Source organism: Ailuropoda melanoleuca, chromosome 6, assembly GCF_002007445.2.
Source record: "Ailuropoda melanoleuca isolate Jingjing chromosome 6, ASM200744v2, whole genome shotgun sequence".
Lineage (NCBI taxonomy): Eukaryota > Metazoa > Chordata > Mammalia > Carnivora > Ursidae > Ailuropoda > Ailuropoda melanoleuca.
In genome coordinates, this window is record NC_048223.1 from 125646252 (window position 1) to 125668491 (window position 22240).

The 22240-nt window shown below is 50.1% G+C and overlaps 1 protein-coding gene across 1 annotated transcript in view; it reads left to right on the top strand.

The window, feature by feature from the left end:
- Window positions 1-22240, top strand: part of DOCK1 (dedicator of cytokinesis 1) — a 468169-nt gene that overhangs the window by 434423 nt on the left and 11506 nt on the right. The window contains exons 43-48 of the mRNA XM_034663641.1: window positions 3359-3443; window positions 6429-6515; window positions 8632-8808; window positions 9816-9899; window positions 14969-15106; window positions 21202-21347. Of these exons, the coding sequence (XP_034519532.1) occupies window positions 3359-3443; window positions 6429-6515; window positions 8632-8808; window positions 9816-9899; window positions 14969-15106; window positions 21202-21347 (717 nt within the window). The remainder of the gene's footprint in view (window positions 1-3358; window positions 3444-6428; window positions 6516-8631; window positions 8809-9815; window positions 9900-14968; window positions 15107-21201; window positions 21348-22240) is intronic.

Genomic DNA, 22240 nt, shown 5'->3' on the forward strand with positions numbered 1-22240 from the left:
CAGTCAAAACTAGAGGCTCTGACGGCCAGGGTCACCGAGGCAGAGGAACGCGTTAGCGAATTGGAGGATGGGTTAGTAGAAGAAAAAACGAAAATAGAAGCTGGTCTTAAAAAAATCCACGCCCACGAATGTAGATTACGGGAGATTACTGACTCTATGAAACGATCCAATGTCAGAATCATCGGCATCCCTGAAGGGGTGGAGAAAAACAGAGGTCTAGAAGAGATATTTGAACAAATTGTAGCTGAAAACTTCCCTAATCTAGCAAGGGAAACAAGCATTCGTGTCCAAGAGGCAGAGAGGACCCCATCCAAGCTCAACCAGGACAAACCTACGCCACGGCATGTCATAGTGCAATTCGCAAATATTAGATCCAAGGATACAGTATTGAAAGCGGCCAGGGCAAAGAAATTTCTCACGTACCAAGGCAAAGGTATCAGGATTACGTCAGACCTGTCTACAGAGACCTGGAATGAGAGAAAGGCTTGGGGGGGCATTTTTAAAGCTCTTTCAGAGAAAAACATGCAGCCAAGGATCCTTTATCCAGCAAAGCTGTCATTCAGAATTGATGGAGAAATAAAGACGTTCCAAAATCGCCAATCATTAACCAATTTCGTAACCACGAAACCAGCCCTACAGGAGATATTAAGGGGGGCTCTATAAAGGTAAAAAGGCCCCAAGAGTGATACAGAGCAGCAAGTCACAACCGATACAAAGACTTTAAAGAGAAATGGCATCATTAAAATCATATCTGTCAATAATCTCTATCAATCTAAATGGCTTAAACTCTCCCATAAAACGCCACAGGGTTGCAGATTGGATAAAAAGACATGACCCATCCATTTGCTGTCTACAAGAGACTCATTTTGAACCCAAAGATGCATTCAGACTTAGAGTAAGGGGATGGAGTACCATCTTCCACGCAAATGGACCTCAAAAGAAAGCTGGAGTAGCAATTCTCATATCAGATAGACTGGATTTTAAACTAGAGGCCATAGAGAGAGATACAGAAGGGCACTATATTATTCTTAAAGGAAGTATTCAACAAGTGGATATGACAATTATTAATATATATGCCCCCAACAGGGGAGCAGCAAGATACACAAGCCAACTCTTAACCAAAATAAAGAGACATATAGATAAGAACACAGTAATAGTAGGGGACCTCAACACCCCACTATCAGAAATAGACAGAACACCCTGGCAAAAACTAAGCAAAGAATCAAAGGCTTTGAATGCCATACTCGACGAGTTGGACCTCATAGATATATATAGAACACTACACCCCAGAACCAAAGAATACTCATTCTATTCAAATGCCCATGGAACATTCTCAAGAATAGATCATGCTCTGGGACACAAAACAGGTCTCAGCCAATACCAAAAGATTGAAATTATCCCCTGCATATTCTCAGACCACAACGCTCTGAAATTGGAACTCAACCACAAGGAAAAACCTGGAAGAAACTCAAACACTTGGAGGCTAAGAACCATCCTGCTCAAGAATGACTCGATAAACCAGGAAATCAAAAAACAAATTAAACAATTTATGGAGACCAACGAGAATGAATACACAACGGTCCAAAACCTATGGGATACTGCAAAGGCAGTCCTAAGGGGGAAATACATAGCCATCCAAGCCTCACTCAAAAGAATAGAAAAATCTAAAATGCAGTTTCTATATTCTCACCTCAAGAAACTGGAACAGCAACAGAGGGACAGGCCTAACCCACTGACAAGGAAGGAGTTGACCAAGATTAGAGCAGAAATCAATGAATTAGAGACCAGAACCACAGTAGAGCAGATCAACAGGACTAGAAGCTGGTTCTTTGAGAGAATCCATAAAATTGATAGACCACTGGCAAAACTTGTCCAAAAACAAAGAGAAAGGACTGAGATTATTAAAATTATGACTGAAAAGGGAGAGGTCACGACCAGCACCATTGAAATTGCAAGGATTATTAGAAACTTTTATCAACAGCTATATGCCAAAAAACTAAACAATCTGGAAGAGATGGAGGCCTTCCTGGAAACCTATAAACTACCAAGACTGAAACAGGAAGAAATAGATTTCTTAAATAGGCCAATTAACTATGAAGAAATTGAGTCAGTGATAAACAACCTTCCAAATAATAAAACTCCAGGCCCAGACGGTTTTCCTGGGGAATTCTACCAAACATTCAAAGAAGAAATAATACCTATTCTCCTAAAGCTATTTCAAAAAATAGAAACAGAAGGAAAGCTACCAAACTCATTCTATGAGGCTAATATTACCTTGATCCCCAAACCAGGCAAAGACCCCCTCAAAAAGGAGAATTACAGACCGATTTCTCTAATGAATATGGATGCCAAAATCCTCAACAAGATCCTTGCTAATAGAATCCAACAGTACATTAAAAGGATTATCCATCATGACCAAGTGGGATTCATACCTGGGATGCAAGCATGGTTCAACACTCGCAAATCAATCAATGTGATACATCATATCAACAAGAAAAGACTCAAGAACCATATGATCCTCTCAATTGATGCAGAAAAAGCATTTGACAAAATACAGCATCCTTTCCTGATTAAAACCCTTCAGAGTGTAGGAATAGAGGGTACATTTCTCAATCTCATAAAAGCCATCTATGAAAAGCCTACTGCAAGCATTATTCTCAATGGGGAAAAGCTGGAAGCCTTTCCCTTAAGATCAGGAACACGACAAGGATGCCCACTCTCGCCACTATTATTCAACATAGTACTAGAAGTCCTTGCAACAGCAATCAGAAGACAAAAAGGGATCAAAGGTATCCAAATCGGCAAAGAAGAAGTCAAACTGTCTCTCTTTGCAGATGACATGATACTCTATATGGAAAACCCAAAGGAATCCACTCCCAAACTATTAGAAGTTATAGAACAATTCAGTAAGGTGGCAGGATACAAAATCAATGCCCAGAAATCAGTTGCATTTCTATACACGAATAACGAGACTGAAGAAAGAGAAATTAGGGAATCCATCCCATTTACAATAGCACCAAAAACCATACGTTACCTTGGAATTAACTTAACCAGAGACGTAAAGGACCTATATCCAAGAAACTATAGATCACTTTTGCCCGCTTCACTCTTACTCAGCATCTCTTCTCCCCGGAGGGTTTGCAGGGACAGGGACGAGGCAAAAACTCAAGGTAATTTCTCCACCTGCCAACTTCTGTCTTCTGAGGCCGGTGGGGAGAGAAAGCCACAGCTGTCGCTCCGGGTCAAGGTTGGAGATATTTGAAGGGATGCAGTGACCTATCAGGAGGCCAGACCCCACATCTAAAAGCATATTGGCTGCTTTGGGGGTTGAATGTCTAACGATTCTGTCTCTATCCAGTTTTTACAGGGTGAACGAGGTCCAGCGATTTGAATATTCTCGGCCGATCCGCAAGGGAGAGAAAAACCCAGACAATGAATTTGCGGTAAAAAAAACCCAACAACCTAAAACCCCCCAAAGAACTCATTCCACTACCAACAAAACTGCCTGTGGAAAACTGGCCTCAGAGGCCACCACAGTGCTGTATTAGATGCCCTTATGCCTTGTGTGCAGAAATCCAAATACCAAATCCTAACCCCTTCAAATGTAGCAAAAGGATGAATATCTCACAGATGGTGTCGCTAAGGCCGTACGATGCTAGCGGAACGGGACAAGTGCTATGACCCTGCTTTTTACCCTCCTGGCATACTCGCTTCCCTCCTTGGCTTCCCTGAGTTTTCTTCTGGGCCCCAGGCCCCTGAGCACTCTGTGTGTCTCTAACGCAAATAGGCGCACAGAGGGATCGAGCACGTTACGTGGCTATCTGCCGATGACAAGCAGTCATAGGTGAGCAGGGAAGAGACCCAAACACTCCCTGCCCAGCGCCTGAATTTCCCTGGGGCACAGGCCTCAGAGCAGGTGCTCCTGGGTGCCACGGAGTCCTGGGCTGGGTAATTCTCTGTGATGGAGCCACCCTCTGCCTCCAAGGATATTGAACAGCGTCCCTGACCCCTCTACTCATTAGATGCCAGTAGCACCTCCCCAGTTGTGACAGCCAGCCAAAAAGGTGATCATACATTGTCCCCTGCATTAGAGTCATGGAAATATTAACAAATTTTTGCAGCTTTTTAAAAAATATACATACAGCTGGTTTAATGGTTTCCATTTGCAAAGAATAAATCAATTCTTTGAAATAAAGCACAGCTTTTTTAAATGTTAACATTTTCCCTCCTGCCCCGCAAACGTCCTCTGGGAATCCCTACATAGGCCCGTATTTCCAGGACCCATTAGCCGCAGGGACCCCCAGGGAGGACCAGCTGCTCTGCTGGGGACTGCATCCCGTTGCCCGTAGTCAGGAGGTGTCTGGGGGTACAGAAGGTCAAAGGTGACCTGACCCAGAGTGAAGTTGGGGGCAATTCCGGCCACAGTGCTCTTGTCCAGCCTCCCCTTGAAGCCCTCCATTTCCTACCGTCTTCTGATCCTCGGGGTGATGCCTGAGAGGCCCCCTCCCCAGCTCAGGAAGGCCCTTCCCACCTGAGCCATTTCCTAGGAGTCTGCTACAAGCTTGTAATTCTGGGAACTCTAGTCATTCCCACTTCCCACACCGCTTATCTCAAAACGAAGACCCTATTTCTTGGTTAATTCCAGCATCCCAGGATACCCTACTTGGTAACTGGTCACTGCGATGTGGTCTCTAGGGACAAGAGACCAGCCCTAAGGGGGCGGCTTTCTGAGTGGTCTCTTGTGGGGCCCTTGTGGCAACAATGCAACCGTTTATATAGCGTCTCTGGACTGTGGGATTTATAGGGAGTCCTTGAATTTCCTGCACACGTCTCACATCCAGCAGCTGTGTATATTCTCATACCATAAAGAAAGAGACGCAAGGAGGTCAAGCAAATTGCTGACGGGGGGTGCAGCCAGTTGGGGCAGAGCTAAGAATAACCGAGACCCCTGACATTTGGGGCTGCACTAAGCCTCCAAGGCTGTGCTTCTTCTAAATGGCCCTGAAATCCCCTAATGGCCCCGTTAGGCCCTCGCACTTGGATGAGGCTTTCAGAAGCCTCAGGATTTAGTCCTTCACACGCCTGACAAAGCCTAAAGCTTCCAGATAAGCATGGGGCTTTTTGCAGCAATGGGAAGCCGGGCTCGGCCCTGCTGCAGGTGGCCTGGCTCTGCGGGCAGGACGCTGGGGAGGCTGCCCTGCCAGGCCGAGCACTCAGCATGGCCACTCAGCAAGGGATGACGCTCTGGGCCGAAGGGCGGCTGAGGAGGGGGGAGACAAATAGTGTCTGAGTTAGCCCGTACTGGTTGTCCAGAAAGCCCTTGAAGGAGCCCAAGGCCCCTGCCCAGGCTGTGTTGGTCTCTGGGGAGACCCGGCAGGTGCGGTCCTGATGCTCTGAAAGGGCACACTGCTGTTTTCTAGGGCAAGCACCTGGGGGAGCCTCCTAGCTGGGGAGACAGGAGGCCTCGGCCGGGTCCCCCTTCCTTCTCCCCTCTGGAGTCTCAGAGCTGGAGGATGGATGCTTCTCTAAGATCCAGTGCGGCTCCCTGGACTTGCTGATGGTCCACTGTGCCCGGACCACTCCCGACACCTGCCCGGCCTAGTTATGACCTGGGACAGGGAGACGGTGGCCGGAAGTCAGCACCAGGCAGGAGCAGATGGGGGAAGAGCCATTGCTTGTTAGCTTGCCACGGCTTCCCTGCAGCCTGAAAGAGGCGCAGAGGGGTGACGCTCATGGGCTTGAAGCAGTTTCCCACCACACATATTATACTACTCTATGAAGAATATGGATTACAAAATGGTGTTTTATTGAACATATGCATCTACGTGCTTTTAATGCTTAGTAAGAAGTCTTGAACAAGAGATACTGCAATGTTTAAGTTACCATCTCTGGGTGGTGGGGATTTTTCCCCATCTTTATTTTCTAATGTGAATAGAGATCAGTTGTGCAAGAAACAAATTGAAGCCTAAAATACTGATTGATCCGTATCAGAATGGGAGTGGTCACGTTTTACAAAACCCGGTTTTCCTCAATGCCTTTCCACCTTTGGGTGTCTGTTGAACCCAAAGTCAGGCCAACGTAGAACTTCTTGGAGCCTCTTCGGTCTCTTTGCTCAGAGGGAGCTTCCCTTGTTTTGATGTATGGAATTCTCCCTGACTCTCCTGTTGTATTTTCTTTGCCGAATGCCAGGAGGCTGGCACCACTGGCCAGCAAAAGCAGGGGACACTGCTGTGTCTTGTGTGACCATCTGACTCACAGGCAGAGCACGGCATGCGAGGGATGGCACACAAAAGGGCCACATGCGACTCTTCCCAGGGAGATGTCCTAGAAAACCTGCCTCCCAGAGAGTGGTCAGTCCCCACTAGGGCAGAAGCTGTCCACCTGCTGACGTCCTTCTGCTGAGTACCATGTGTGTGTCCCCTTTGCAGAACATGTGGATCGAGAGAACCATATACACCACGGCGTACAAATTACCTGGAATTTTAAGGTGGTTTGAGGTCAAATCCGTATTCATGGTAAGTATACCCGCCAGAAGGGATTGCGTGTTCCCCTCTGTTACAGGGTGTGGCGTGGGCACTGGGACCCCAGGTCAGACAAGACTTAACCCCTCATCACCCTGCACGTTCCCTGGGGCATAGACTCTCCCAGTTCACGAATATTGTCATAGAAATGCTGTGTAATCAGAACCGCACTGGCTGACAAGAAAACCAGAATTAAGATTTCCTTTCTTCTTACAAAATATTTAAATCTAGTCATCGCCGTGCTGTTTTGACAGCTCTTTCTGTTAACTAAATGAAAAGTTTAAGACAAGTTCCAATTTACATACACTTTTTAAGATCTTTCTTCCTGATGCTTTTATTGCCATTTACATGACAAACAACTTGATTAATAGTACTTGCTCATTTCAAGTAAAAATAGCTTGAGAATAGACCCCTCACTGGCACTTTTTTAAAGAAATAATGACTTGCATCTCATTAGCTAAACTTTGCTTTGCCTTGTGTTGAGCTATGGGACAGTTTCATCTACGTGAACCAGAGCCCGTGGCAGATTCTTCCTGAACACACAGAAGTGCGAGGGAGTGGTATAAAGAGATCTGATTGAAATGTGTATGTTGATTCGTGCGTCTCAATGCCTTTTGTGTTCATCCAGAAGGATCTTATCCAAGGGGTGGTGCCTCCCATTTAGTTTTCAGTGAGTCCCCCTGGAAACTCCTGATTTGGTTCCAGAACCTGGCTGGAACCTCTCTTCCCAGCCCTGTTTCCTGTCTTGTCTGTCATCCATGCCCATCTGAGCTCAGGGCCAACATCCCTGCCCACCCCCCATCCCAGGTGCCCCCTCCTTCTTCTCTGAAGCCCTGGGTCTCTGTTCCTGTCCCTGCCTTGGTCGCTTGCATTTTCTGCTCTGGGAGCGCCTGCTCGGTGCCCCCCTAGCACCCAGGCAGGCCTGATGGATGGAGGCCTCAGAAGGTATGTGGCAGGTGGCAGAAACACAAGCTTTATGAGCTGGTGATGTACGTGCCTGAGAGGATGGGATGGGGGGACTTTGCGTAAACAGGCACTAATCTTCCTAATGAGCCTCTGCCCAAAGCCCTCAGTAATCTGGGATTTTGTGAGCCAGCCAGCTTTCGAGAGGAAGGAGCTTAAGAGCTCAGCGGTGAAGAGGGGTGAGCCCTGACTCTGTGAAGATGTGGTTCTGCCACGGGTGCTGTTTGCCATTTTTAACAAACTAAGAGGCCAGAAGCCGAATAATCCCAGAGCGCATAACCGAGAGTTGCTCTGACACCCATCCCGCCCACCCTTGCCTTGTGCATGCCTCCAAGGACAGGCTGCCATGGAATGGCCAAAGGGTGGCAGCTAGCCCTGTTGTTGGATGAAAAGAGGAAATTATTCTTTGTTGAGGCAAATGGGATCAGCAGCAGGGAGTTAGCCGTCAGTCAGAATGGAATATGGCCCGGAGGGCGGGTCTGGCGAAGGCGCGTGCCTGGGATGCTGCCTTCCAGGCTTGAGCCCTCCAGGGACCGCGTGGGACCGCGTGGGAGCAGCAGTCCTGCAGTACACGCTGTGTGTGTGGGCACAGGGCTGGCCAGGGGCAGCAGGGTGGTCACTTTTCTGTGTGTGACAGCCTGTCCATCAGCTCCCAGGCCGCACGGGGTGAGCAAGCAGGGGGCCTCCTCCATAGTGACTCTGAGGTGCTACCAGGCACTTCCCCCAGAGTGAGTCCAAGCATCCCTCTAGAATCTGGGACCAACCATGAGCAGAGTTGTCCGTTCTCAAGTCCCTGCTCCCCCTGCTTCCCTCAGCCTGGCAGACAAACCCCCAGAGGCTGCAGCAGGAAAAAAGCAAGCTGCTCTGCTTCGTCCCTTGCCCCCTCTTGCTACCAACAGCCTAGGGTTCCCAGGCATGGGTAGAGACCCCTCCTACCTCCTTTGGGAGGACCAAAATGATCATGTGTTGAGATCACCCCTGGATGTGGCTCTGTGGCCCCGAAAACCCCCCTGAGAAGAAAGGTGCAGTGGAGGACTAGGAAACCTGGCTGCACTTGGAAATGCCCCTCCTCTGGCAGGGTCCCACAGGCCAGAGAGTCAGCAGGAGACCCTGTGCTGGCCTGGAGTCACATCTTCCTTCCCCGCAGGTGGAGATCAGCCCCCTGGAGAATGCCATCGAGACCATGCAGCTGACCAACGACAAGATGAACAGCATGGTACAGCAGCACCTGGACGACCCCAGCCTCCCCATCAACCCCCTGTCCATGCTCCTGAATGGCATCGTGGACCCTGCCGTCATGGGAGGCTTCGCGAATTATGAGAAGGCAGGTGACCTGCCAGTGGTAAAGCCCTGTCCTGGGACAGACTGTTTCCAGACACGTATCTCCCAGCCCAGAAACTACCCTGGTCTCACTGGTTGATCCCAGACTAACTGAGCCAAGGCTGGGAGCTCCTAGAGGTGGCCCCTGCCAGCTGTGGAAGGTCAAGGCCCGACCCTAGGCATGGCTCCCCTGGGCGTTGCCCCCCCAGATTGGGCTGACGGAGCTCTGCAGCACTGCCCGTGGGTGGCTCTCAAGAGTCCTGAGGTCATGAAAGGCCAAGAGACACAGTTTTAGTGAAAGACAAAAGAATTAGAACATTTGGGATAGGTAGGCATGGCAGCTACAGGGGAGAAGGCCAGCTGATCTCCCCGGAAAATCTCTCGGTAGGAATGGGCAGAAGTGGAAGGGCGTGGGGTGTGGTCTAGACCAGTGGTCAGCACTACGGTCTGCTCTCTCTTTTTGATATCGAGTTTGGAGCTCGGCCACGGCCATTCATTACTTAGTTTTCCTGATAGAACAGTGGCAGTGTTGAGGCCCTTCACGGAAAAGTTTGCTGACCCCTTATCCAGACAGAGTAAGAGCTGAGGTGGAGAACGGGCCAAGAGGAGTCGTTGCCCTGGACGGAGAGGTAGTTCTAGCTGTAGGAAGCCTTTAGGTGTAGGACGCCTTTAGGTGTAGGACAGGCCCCGGGGTGGGTGCAGGGTGGGGGTCGGGGGCGTGTGAGCAGCTGGGGGGCTGCCCCCCAGCAGACTGAGGCATCCAGGTCAGCTGCGGCTTTGCTGGATCCCAAAGACAGAGGTGCTACCCAAAATGCCCCTCCTGGCTGCCCGTTCACTTCATTTGTTGTTTGACCTAATCAGACCCTGAGCCCTGAGTGCTGGGGACGGTCCATCCCCGGGGGGTGGGTCTGTTTTACGCATGGCTCTATCCCGCGGGGCTGGTGCACAGTCAGTGTGCAGAAATGGGGCAGGGTAAGCAGTGTACTGAGTGGCCCTTCCTGTCTCCACCAGGCCTTCTTTACAGAGCGGTACCTGCAGGAGCACCCAGAGGCCCATGAAAAGATTGAGAAGCTCAAGGATCTCATCGCATGGCAGGTAAGCGTGTGATGGCAGCCTTCTGGGGCTGGAGCGAGGAGGCCCGCATCTGAGGCTAGACCCACGTCCGCCTGGGACATCTGCCACAGTGCCTGTAGCCACGTGTGTCCCCAGATACATACCCCCCCAATGCCATGATGAACTCAGCTCCTGGCTGCGGTCATGAAGTTGAACCCTCTCTTGTCTATGAGCCTGGTCTGTCTCTGCTGGCAGATCTCTGTCTGGTATTGACAGAACATCAGAGGCAAGGTGAGAATGGTGATGTCTTTAAGAGCTTGGCTCCAGCCTGTCCCAGGAAAGGCGCTCAGGCCAGTGCTATCCGTGTGGGAGGTGTTGGTGGGCCACTGCAGAGCACCCACCCCTCACGTTCTCCGTGGTGGCGGCCAGGGTTGGGGAGTCCACATCTGTGTTTTCCCAGCTGTAATTCCATGTATTATGGTGCTTCTCTACTCGTGCTCCTGAGGCTGCCAGGTCTTACCTTAGAGGGACCTGGTGTTAGGAGGACCTGGTTTGGAGGGTGTCTTGTATCCAGTTGGAAGTGACTTCTTTGGTTCACACGTCTGTGTCTTAGAGCCTCTGTGAGCCTGGTGGTGGAGGGGATACCCAGACCCGGTTCTTGTGGAGCCCTGCCTATACTTGCTCTGTACGGAGGACAGCTCACTGTTTTGGACTTTGTTTTCTCGTGTGGGAGGTGAAGAGGGTGCTGTCTGATCTAATCCCCACACAGCAGGCTGAGCACAGAGACCTGAGGGAGGGCGAAGCCGGGGTCACCCTGTGCCTGGCGGCTGGACTCCAGGCCACTCTGCTGAGCCAGGGAAGGGGGCGGGCGGAGGGGGAGGCAGTCTCAGGCTGCCACCTGGGGCCCTGACGCAAGTGAGGCTGTTCCTCTGAGGAGACGTCTCCGTGGGCACTTTGACCCTGGCCTTCCCAGAGCCTCCACTCAGTGGCTTCTCCATCATCAGCACATTGACCCGTGTGACCTCGTAGGTGGAGTGGGGCTGAGCTTTGGTTTCAAGCCCACTTCCAATCTATGTATATTTCATGGTACGAAGGTAGACATCACATAAAATGTAGCATCTTAACCGATTTGGAGTACGGTGCGGGGGCAATGAGCACATTCACATTGCCGTGCAACCATCCCCCATCCATCTCCAGAACTTTTCCAGCTTACCAAAAATCTCTGCACTAACTCTCCACTCACCCCATGCTTGGAAACCACCATTCTACCGTCTGTGTCTATGAACTTGATCGTTCCAGGTACTTCATGTACGTCGAGTCATGGGTATTTGTTCTAGGTACTTCACGAAAGTAGTCATACGGTAAAGTCATAGGGCTTTTGTGACAGGTTTAGTTCACTGAGGACAGTGTCTTCAGGGTTCATTGTGCTGTAGCCTGAGTCAGAATTTCCTCCCTTGTTGGGCTGATTAAGACTCCATTGTGTGGACGGACCACATTCTGTTTGTCCACTCATCCATCTGTGGACGCTTCGGTTCCTTCCACTCTTTGGCTGCGAACATGGCTACACACGTGTCTGTTCGTTCTCCTGCTTTCAGTTCTTTTGGGTGCATTCCCAGAAGTGGGATTTCTGGATCAAACGGTAATTCTATTTTTTAATTTTTTGAGGAGCTGCATCCTCCAACTCCTTGTCAACACTTGTCATTTTCTGGTTTTGTTTTGGTTTGTTTTTTGGTTTTTTTTTTTACAATCACCATCCTAATGGGTGTGACTTCGCCACAAACCTGTAGACATCTGTTTGCGTTAGGATTATTCTGTGATAACAAACCCTGGGGGCTGGCTCCAGGGACCTCACTGGCCATGGACCGTTCTCTGCATGGCATGAGAGCCTCATGTAGACCATCTCCCTCTGTTTCCAAAAAGAGAGAGGGTTCAAGATTCGGTATGATTCCATTTTAGATGTAGAAACCAAAGGGTACAAAATTCAAACTCCATTGAAGGCTATAAAATCATTGCCACACAAAAACTAGTTTGGTCTGCAAAAGTTGTATTGATTTTTTTTTTCTTGTAAGCTTTTACAGCAAATTGGATTTTAAGAGTTTCAAGTCCTACAGAGAAAAATAATTTGTTCCCCAGAGAGAACTTGATGTCAGCACTATGTCATCACCCCTAATAACTATATTAAAGGATGAATTTTAAAGCAGCTCGCAGGAAAGCTGAAAGAAAGAATCCATTTTCTAGCAACTTCATTAAGTCATAGAGTGATGAAAAATACATATTCAAAACATTACCTGTGATTTCGCTTTCATTTGCAAATGTTTGGAAACCCATATTTTAGTATCAGTGATAGAGTCATGCGGTCATTAAAAATAAGAAGTTTGGGGTTATCGGGATGCTGTCTTATGTTTTCGTTTGTTTGTTTGGTTTGTTTTTTTTCTGGAAACTCCATCAGGGCAGAGTGAGGCTTTCTCTGGGGAATCCCAAGGACTCGTTGGCAGAGTTTCCATCACTAATGTGCAATAAGCACATCTTGGTGCTGAAATCATTTGTGACGGCGGGTTGTTAAGTCCCAGGCAGCTCTTGGCTCTGCTCTTGTCATCCCCAAACCCCGGGCGGTGCTGACCTGCTCCCCCCAGCTGGGAGCCAGTGGCTGCAGGCGCGTGGGGCCCCTTCTGAGTTCACAGCTGACACCAGGTCAGAGTGAGCCCCAGCCCCGTCCTCAAAGGCACAGCTCCATCCTTGCCTAAATGCAGCTGTTTTATTGAGCGTCCCCGCCAGCGCCCAGAGATGAATCCTACAGCCTCATAGGACACCGCTGGGTTGTATGCCTGTGCCTCTTTTGAAATGCACAAAGATAAAGACCAAACTCATTCGCCATCCCCAACTGATGACAGGCGTGACCATTGTCACCGGGGGTGGTGCCCCTAGAGTGCTGAGCGCTGCTTCCTAATGCTCTGTGCTGCTGGCGGGCCATGAGTTTGGGCAGGGGACACACAGGAGCGATCTTCACGTGCAGCACCGCTGTTCGGAAGGGCGTCTTTGGAGAGCAGGCTGTGTGCTCACTTCGAACAACCCAAGGTGTGACTTTGGAGATGTCTGCTCCCCCTCCCCGCTCGGGGCTCCGGGCAACTTTTAAGAAATGCAGATTCCTGGGATCTACCCCAAAGCAAATCAGGGCTCCTGGGGTGGGGTTCAGGAACCTGCCTGGGAGATTCTGATTCTCATCCAGGTTGGAACTCACTGAACCCAGGGTCCCCAGAGATCACTGCAGACCTCATTCCGTGGCTTGTGTTAAGCACCCAATTTGTGGGAGTGTTTGCACAGAGCATATTTTCATGCAGAGCTGTGGCTCAGCCCCAGCGAGACATAGAACAGAAACCAGATCCCAACCCAGAAGAAGGTTGTATCAGACAATGTCAGGGACCTGTTGAAGTGATCAGTTCTCATACCCCATAAATTTTGCCTGCCAAATTGCAATTCATGCAACCCCAGGGACCTAAACCAAATGGTCTTAACTTTAGTCCAGCAAGTAGTTTCTTTGAGGTCAAAGAATCTGGCTAATTAAGGTTTTTAATCAAACCAACAACAAAAAAAAATGCAGAGACATGTAGACTGCATTTTGTATATTTGAAAAAGGTCCATTCTACAGAAAAATGCTTGCAGGATCTCAAGTGGCTGTGTCTTAACCTTGAGACAGCACCCCCATACTCGCCTCCGTACCCAGATAGATCCAACACATTTACCGTCCCACCAAAAGTTGTCCCCAGCCTGCCTGTGCCATGCCCCAAGGCAGAACTCAGGAATCAGAAGGATTAATGTGAGCATTTTCTACTGTTGAACTTGACAATACTGGGGCTAGCTCCGGGGAAGCTACCATCTGCAAGAATAATTCATATGGAATATTAAAACGCCTCATCCATTGTGAAGGCTCACCTGCATGCACACTGTCCTTTCGGGGGTAACCAGCCGAGAGGGGATGCCTGGCCCGAACCTTAGGGGTAGGCCCAAATGTCAGCAAAACCAGCTTTGTGCCCGTGTAGCCCGAGGGCAGGCTGGGTGAGCTGCTGGGTGGGCTGTGACATGGGAGCCCTCACTTCTTTCTTTCCCTGGAGACCACAAGAGGCAACAGCTGCGTGCTCTAAATGGCAACCAAATACATTTTATGCATTGATTCATCTTGATAAGATTTCTCGAATTTATTCACATGAAATTCAATTGTGTACTTATTATCCTGCTTCCTAATAAATCTGCTCATTTAGGTTGGTGTTCTGTCATATTAGGGAAATCTGTTTTTAATCAGTATTTTGATTTAATTATAAATTATTAAGAGGAAGCCTCTTAGCTTGATTGCATTGAAGAATGTCTAACTCCTGGTCCGAGCGTTGGGAGAAAGCAGAAGATGGGGAAAGAAAGCCCTCCTTAGAGCCCCCTCCACCCCCCACCAGCAGTGATTCTTAGAGGGTCTCTGGGGCTGGGGAATGAAAATGTCTCCCTGCGACGCTTTTAAAGGTCAACTACATCTCCGCGCTTGGAAGTGAAGTGTTGGCATGGATATTTTGTGACAGCAGTGTTGGCAGAGAAGTGATTATTTTTAGTTTTAAGGAAGAATAAATTTGGTTTTCCTTTCCAAATAAGAAGATCTTCAGGACTATAGAAAACATATAATTAGATTTTTAAGTTTTAGAATAGGGTTCTCAATTGCCTATAAAGGCAATATTCTGGGCTAAAAAAAAATCTTTGCTCTGTGACATGACCCTATGCGAGTAGATCAAGTTACAGCTAAACAGATTCAAATGCAATTCTTCCCAAATTCATGTGGAAAGCGCTGATGAGTCTATTCTGGGATTGGTCGGCCGATGGGAGTCAGGCAAAGTCACTGAGTGGCCATCTTGTGCTGAGCACTGCACTAAACGTGTCCAATTTAAAACACAAATGATTTTAATTTGAACATTTTAGTCTTTGGGGGTAATGTGCCTGCTGATGACTTTGATTCACGGTTTGATTTGGAAACAAAGCAGTTGCATTTTGCACAAAGTGCCACTTTCTGCCTGGTGCGCCCGCCTCTCTAGGCCATTAACCAGGAAATAAGGAGTGTTGACTGCTACGTTTTTCAGATTCCATTTTTGGCTGAAGGGATCAGGATTCATGGAGACAAAGTCACAGAAGCACTGAGGCCATTTCATGAGAGAATGGAAGCCTGTTTCAAACAGCTGAAGGAGAAAGTGGAAAAGCAATATGGCGTCCGGACCATGGTAAGTGGGTCGCCTTGGAGAAGGGGAGGTGGGTGTCTTTGCATCACATTGTCCAACTGTGACAGGCTCACAGGCAGGGTGAGTAAGATGTATGTGACACCTGCTGGGGAAGTGGGATTGGAAGGACCTCAGCCCCCTCGGAAGTCCTTCTGCCAGTAAGGGTGAGTAAGCCTTCATGAGTTTGCTTCATCACCAAACGCCCTACTCACCTGCTGTGAACACAATCTAGCCTTAATGTGGTAGGGCAACAGAAGAGCCACCCAGAGGCCCATGGGACTCAACTTTGGCTGCCGTAGAGGCCACACCTGCAGCCATACACCATACACAGAGGGTTAGGTAATGCACAGGGCAACAGTACTCATGATGTCCTAAGGCAGAGCTGGAGCCTAAGTCCAGTCCAAAGTCAAAGTCATCGGAGAGAGTTGCTATGGTTTCCTGAGATCTGAAACTGTTAGCAAAGACTTACCTCTTAAAGGAGTGGTCACTGGTCTTGGCCAAGAAAGGTAAGCTGGAGACAGTCAGGGGAGGAGGTGGGGAGAAAGGGCTCACCCAGCAAAGGCTGGGAGGCCAGAATTCGAATGGCAGGCCAGAGCCCCTGCAGACATAGCCATGCCTTGGACAGAAGAGAAATCACAGGAGAAGCTGGAAAGGTGCCCAGCCTCCAAAAGCCTGGAATGGCGGTCTGGGACAGGAAGCTTTGCCCTCGATAAAGGGCAGAACTGGGCTTTTGCTAAGAGTTTGTGGAAGTTTCTGAGTGGGGCCTGGGATCAAGATGATGGTGAAAGAGTGGCTTGCGGTATGTAATGATGCAAATTCTCTGGCACTGAGAGCCCTGTGGCAGGCCTGAGATATGCTGTTCATGAGCCATGTTCACGAGTCTTAGCATCGTGGGGCCGAGGCCAGGCACCACAGACCACAGTGCCACCGCGGTGGTCCATGGGAGCCTTGGTGGGTCCTAACCTTGACTGCCCCTGGACGCTGGAGATGTCGGGCACAGCAGATGACTCAAGGCCCCCTTTCCTGTTTTTCGGAGGGAAGCAACAGTGTGACAAAAAGAGGCAGTGAGGTTTCTGATCTAAATCCCAACCCTTGGCATGAAGGGGGTGAGGGCGCACATGGTTTCCGGCAAACGAAAGGCGCGCTGTGGAAAGTACTCCGCTTCTCACATCGCACAACACTTTTCTCTCCTTCCTAAGGAGCCAGGTGTCCAATGTAGGGCACCATTTTGGGTTCTTTTTCGGCCCAATTCCATCTGTCTGCCGTTCTCTACAGTTCTCTGTTGCTCTTCCTGTTGAACTCACTTCTTTTTTTCACACGTTTAGCTCACTTAGCAAACACTATTTAGTGCTTTCCCATATGCCAGGGGCCTTTCCGAGTGTTTTGCAAATATGAACTGGCTTCACACTACAAAGGAGGCACTGTGGTCATCCTCATTTTACAGATGGGGGAAAGGGACACGTCACACACTAGCAGTGGCGACTCCAGCCCCTGATGGAGTTTGAAGCCCACTGGTCTGCCTCCAAGTCTGTGCTTTTAGCCACTATGCTTAATTTACACAGCAGAGCTCTTCCTTCTCTTGTTCATGTGGTTGGAGGCTTGTAAGAGACTGAGAGTCCCCCAGAAAGGGGCTCTGACTGCACTCCATGCTGGCCCCCCCATGCCCGCTGTGGCTGGGCTGCGTGCATCAGTGCCTCCCCCAGCAAGGTGCAAACCTGGCAAAACCAAGGGAACACAACCTCTGGGCTCTGGTCTGAGCACTCGGCATGTGGGGACCCAGGGCGGCCAGCCCAGCGGGAGCTGCTCCCGGGGAGCAGGCTTGGGGACCAGGGTGCCCTCCTGCCGGCTGCACCGGAGGACCTGTCATGCCGGTCAGAGCCCTCGAGCCGTGCTTGATCGCTTCAGGGCTTGTGACTCATCACAGAGCAAGCAGCAAGAATTTCAGATGCGTCGTCAGGCGTCTCTTCCCAAGTCTTAACGCCACTCTTAAGTCTTTCTGAGAAGCAAACACTTGTGAGAGCTCAAAGTTTCGTACTAAGTGAAAGCCTTCCTCTTTTACCGCTCACACAACTTATACTTCAAAATGACAGAAACCTGTCTGGCTCGCCGCACATCCTTCCTGTTCCGCGCTCTGCTGGGAGCCTTTAGGTCTGTGCGTGCTTGTTGCCGGGCCCAGGGGAGAAGCACAGCCAGGGGAGGAGGCAGGGCTGTGGCATCGGGGACGGAGGTGTCCCCCTCCTCAAGGACAGGTTTCCCCTGTTCCAACGCAGCCATCCTCGGCCAGAGATGAGCGGTTTCCACCACATCCTGAGACACGTCCTGCCCACCAAACTGCCCACGGCTCCGTAGTGGCTGCCAGCGCAGCCCCCCTGCCCAGCCCAGCCAGGTGCTGGTCAGGCTTATGGGGGGATAATCGAGGAATAGAATTAAGGGTGCATTTCTTGCCCTTGGATGCTTTCTTTGCTGGGGCTGCCTTCCTCAGTCGTACGTGCCGGGAGCCAAGCGGCAAGCTCTGCAGCCAGCCTCCCTTGAGCAGACAGACAGACAGGCAGCTGCCCCTGTCATGCTCTGAGAAATGTGGCAATAAAAAGCAGTCTGGTAGGAGCCTTTCCTGTCTTAGCTCCTCTGGAAACTTGCAAGCATCTCAGAATACTTGGAAAAGCAATATAGTATCATCCTGTTTAAAAAAAATGGATTTAAAAATAAAAACCCCATAGAAAAGACATAAACCATTTTGTCAATTTTTCTGATCCAGCCAAAGTCATAGAAACAGAAGACTTGGACATCCTCTGACTTCTTAATCCATAGGCGACTGCCAGACCCCAGCTCCCTCCCTGCTGGCCTTCACCTTGCCTGTGCTGGGGCTGGGGTGGGGTGGGGTGGTGGGCATCGCTCCCTGGACAAAACCTCCCAGCCCAGCTTCTCCAGATGCATAGGGAGTGAGGAGTGCAGACCCTGGGGTCCTGGAAGAAGGGGCCACAAGCACCTGCTGTACTCAGCAGCAGCCCCTGTGTCTTCCAGAAAAGAAACGTACCTACTTCTCACCCTACCCCATAAAACACTGGTCGTTGCAATTAAATGCAGCCCTGCCCACCCCTCCCCTGATCCACGGGCAGTGGGTATGCGTGGGGGTCAAGGGGAGGCATCTGGGCTCAGCTGGAAGACAAGGACACAAATCGTGTCAGAGCCTTTTGGGCAGGGCAGGGCTCGCTCAGGCCCTAATAATGATGACAGCAAGGACAACAGGAGCAGCGGTCAGAGTGTGCCGAGGCTGGTGGGCTCCAGCTGCATCCTCCCATTTCATCCTCACACCAGCCTCTAGAGGTAGGATGATTGCTCCCTGCGTGCTCGAGGAAGCTGAGGCTCAGAGTGGTTCCATATGTGATGCAAGATCACATCGTTGACACTGGAACCAAAATTCTAGCCTAGTTCTAACTGCCCTACCCCCACCCCTGCCAGCCCTGGTGCTGGGACACAGGGACATTGGTTCCCTCATGGTGTCCTGGTGCTGGAGCTACACCTGTCACGGCTGGGAGGAACTCAAATTGCCTCAGATTAAAAAAAAAAAAAGTCCCAATTCTTCAATTTTTAGAGGCTCTGCTCAGTCAAGAAGGAATTGGAGGACAAATGGCCCAGTGGGGCCCGTTTCCACACCCAGTGGGTACTCTGCAAGCGTGGGACCCAAGAGTGGCTTCTGTCCCTCCTTGGCCAGAGCCCTGCTTCTGCCAGCCTCCCTTCCCTTTGTTATGTCCAATCCATACTAGTACATCCACCCAAGATTCAAGGTTGCCTCTTGAGGGACATCAGCAGCCCTTTGTGGTCAGAGGTAGGATGGTCGAGGGTCTTCTGGGCCTTCCCAACAGCTGGAGTGAGGTGGTTCTTGCTGGCCATCTCCACCTCCTGGTCCACGGCTGGCTCCCTCCTCGGCCCCCGCGCACCCAATGCTTGCATTGCTCCCATAGCTGTGAGATCATTTTACCAGGAAAACGGAAACCATCAGGCGAGGAGTGGGGCTCACAGCACCCGGATGTTGGACAGGTCACATTTCTTCTCTGCATGCTCCACTGTGTTTCCTTGAATGCAGGTCTCCCTGTGCCGAATAGATGATGGGATATGGAGGCGGCATCCTCCCGACCACAGAAATCCCCTGAGCCTGATGGAGCTGGCTTTCTGCCCTTCTGCCCTTCTGCACTGCCCCCACCCCAACACCCCGGTCCAGAAAGGATGGGTGGAAGTGAAGCCCCAGGCTCTTGCAGGGGGGAGGCGGCACGGCAGCCCTGCCGGGGTTGGTAGAGGGGTGCTCAGACTCCCTGCAGTGAGCCTCACTCAGACACTGTTGCTGTGGAAGACATGGCAGGGGATCGTGTGGGCTTCTCGAGGCAGAGGCCGCCCGCAGGTCTCATTCAAAGCCTGAGGAGGGTCGAATCCCACAGAGATGCCAGAGAGAAGAGCAGTGGCCGAGCAGGCGGCGGGCGAGGTGGTCAGGCGGACCTGGAGCAGCAGGCAGGACCCTGTTCCGACCGTGTCGGAAGCGGTGGGGCATGGAGTGATCCCGGGGTGCAGCCGGGACGCTGGGGGGGGGGCACGTGTCAGAGAGCCAGGCCTGGGGCTCCATCTGCACGTGTCTCAGAAAGACTGAGAAGAGCGCTCTGTAGACTTCAAGTTGCTAGATTTTACAGGAAACATGTCCACAGTTTGCACCAGTTTGTACTTGGTTTCCTTTTTAGTTTCCTCACAAAGGCCAGTTAATGACAATGAACGTCTCCTTGAAGGTGTGCGACGGCAGCATCCTTGGTGTCAAACCCAAGACCTTCCCTCTGTGCGGGCACATCCCAGCGACATGCGGCTTTGAACCGGTGCTTGGCAAACCGTGGCCCACTGCCCTGTTTGTAAATCGGGTTTTCTTAGAACACACCCTGCTCACTCTTCTCTGCATTGTCTCTGGCTGTTTTCATGCGACGAAGGCTGAGCTGAGCAGGGAGACAGAGAGCCTAAAATACTTATCATCTGGCCGTTCACAGAACAAGTTTACCAAGTCCTGCTTTAAACTGTTCCTTGTCTTTGGGAACCTTTTACTCCTAAAGAGATAGCATGCCGATCAAGTCCTCGTTCAGGTGCAAAACACCTGTTGAAGAAACAGGCCCGCTTTGCAGATGCGAAGTCGTGTTCAGTGTGCAATCAGCCATGGTCCCAAGCACATCTTCTACAGATGACCGCCCGAGGTGCCAGCTTCGGGGGTGTGGGGGGGGGGAGGTCAGAGCCACACAGGGAGGACGTGCCCTCCGTCGCAGGTTAAGGGAAGGAGCCTCTGCAGCAGCTGGTCTTGGGGCGCAGGTACACGAGCATTTTCTAGGTAATTAGATATTGACAAGAGCTGTATTTCAGTGGCTCGTGTTTGGGTGATGTAAATCCTATTTCAAAGAGAGGATGGAAAACTCCATCCAGACACCCTTTTTCTGCAGAATGCATCTCTGGCTCCCAGCCTGGCTGGGAGAAGGGGCTTGAGCAGCTCCAGCCATGGCTTCATCCGCCCCACTGTACCAGTCCCTGGGGGGGCGGGGGAGCAAATGCATCTTTAATTAAGCAGCAGGGGCACCTTATTTTATTCTAGAGAAATTCAGTTAGACACGTCTGTGTGTTTTGGTGATCTGCATGGTTTATCAACATGCAGAGATGGACAGAGTTCATCTAATGATCTTGCAGTTTCTTTCATCTAGGTGCTACTCTATAAATTTCTTTAATCTAGATGTTGCTCTATAAATTTTCTGGTCGGTACATTCTACGATGGCTTTGGAACAGGTTGATGCATTGTGGTGTTGGTAAAGAAAACTGCACTTAAAATGTTAGAGAAAACAAAAAAGTTATGAGATTTTTCACAATATCAGGTAAGATTTCAAAAAACCCTGAAATAATCATCATTTTCATCTTTGACTCTGAACAAGAAAATGCCCTGCTCATAAAAGTGTGGACAATTTTGGTCTAGAATCCAGGCTGCTAAGACCACTTGGTCCCAAGAGTCTGACCATGGCAAGCCAGAAGTCTTTTGGCACAAGAGCGTCAAACAAGTCTCTCTTTCTCTCTCTCTCTCTCACTGTCAGCCCTCAAGTCTGGATGACAGAAGAGGCAGCCGTCCCCGGTCCATGGTCCGATCCTTCACGATGCCTTCTTCATCCCGGCCTCTGTCGGTGGCCTCCGTGTCCTCCCTGTCATCGGACAGCACCCCTTCCCGGCCGGGCTCCGATGGGTGAGTCTGGCTCAGCAGCACGGAGGGACTTGGTGGGTCCTGTGAGGAGCCACCAGGACCCTGGGTTGGTTTGATCACAGCGGAGGATTTTTCTTTAAAATCCAAACCATCTTTGAAACTGAAAACCTCCAAGACTTTGCAACTCTAGTGCCCAGCATGACTTTCAGGGTCTTATGAGTTTTTGAGAAAAAATTCTTTGGGTAAGGTTTCTGTCAGATTTTAAAGCCTCCCCAGTTCTGTTCTGGACATTCTGGAAGAAATAGAGTACATTCCTTGTTGCTTGTGTGTTTGTACTTTCCATGTCCTGCTCACTTCCGTAGTGTCACGTCAGTGCAGAACTGTCCCGCGCTGTCAGGCAAGGCCACCTTCTGTCCTCAAGGCTCCTCGGGAGACCCCGGGTTTGCTGTTGAGCACAAATTGAGTAAGAGCTAAACAAGAAGCTACTAGACTAGTTAATTTGGGTTGAGCTCCCACTGTGTCTCTTGCATTAACTTCGAGTGTTAAAAAATATCGATAAATTTTTGTGTGTTTTTGAGTAGCAAATATGTAAAGTTTGTTCTTATTAAATAAAAAGGGAAAATGCATCATGCAGTTTGAACCCCAGAGAACATCTGCTTATTGTTTTACTGTGGAGTTTGCACGGTGGTATGTTTGCGCAATCCCATCTTGGTTTTCCATCCATCTCCTTACCAAACCCACAGGCTCCCTTCCACCCGTGGACCCACACTTCCAGAGCGCCCCCAGGAACAGCTCAGATCTGAGCGCCCTTTGTTGCCGATGACCGGTGTGCCCAACTGAGGATTGAAAACTAAACCCACATTTTTTTTCAGTAATTTTTATCAGTGACTGCTACTTATAAAGCCAAATCCATATGGAAATTCTCAATTTAGAGG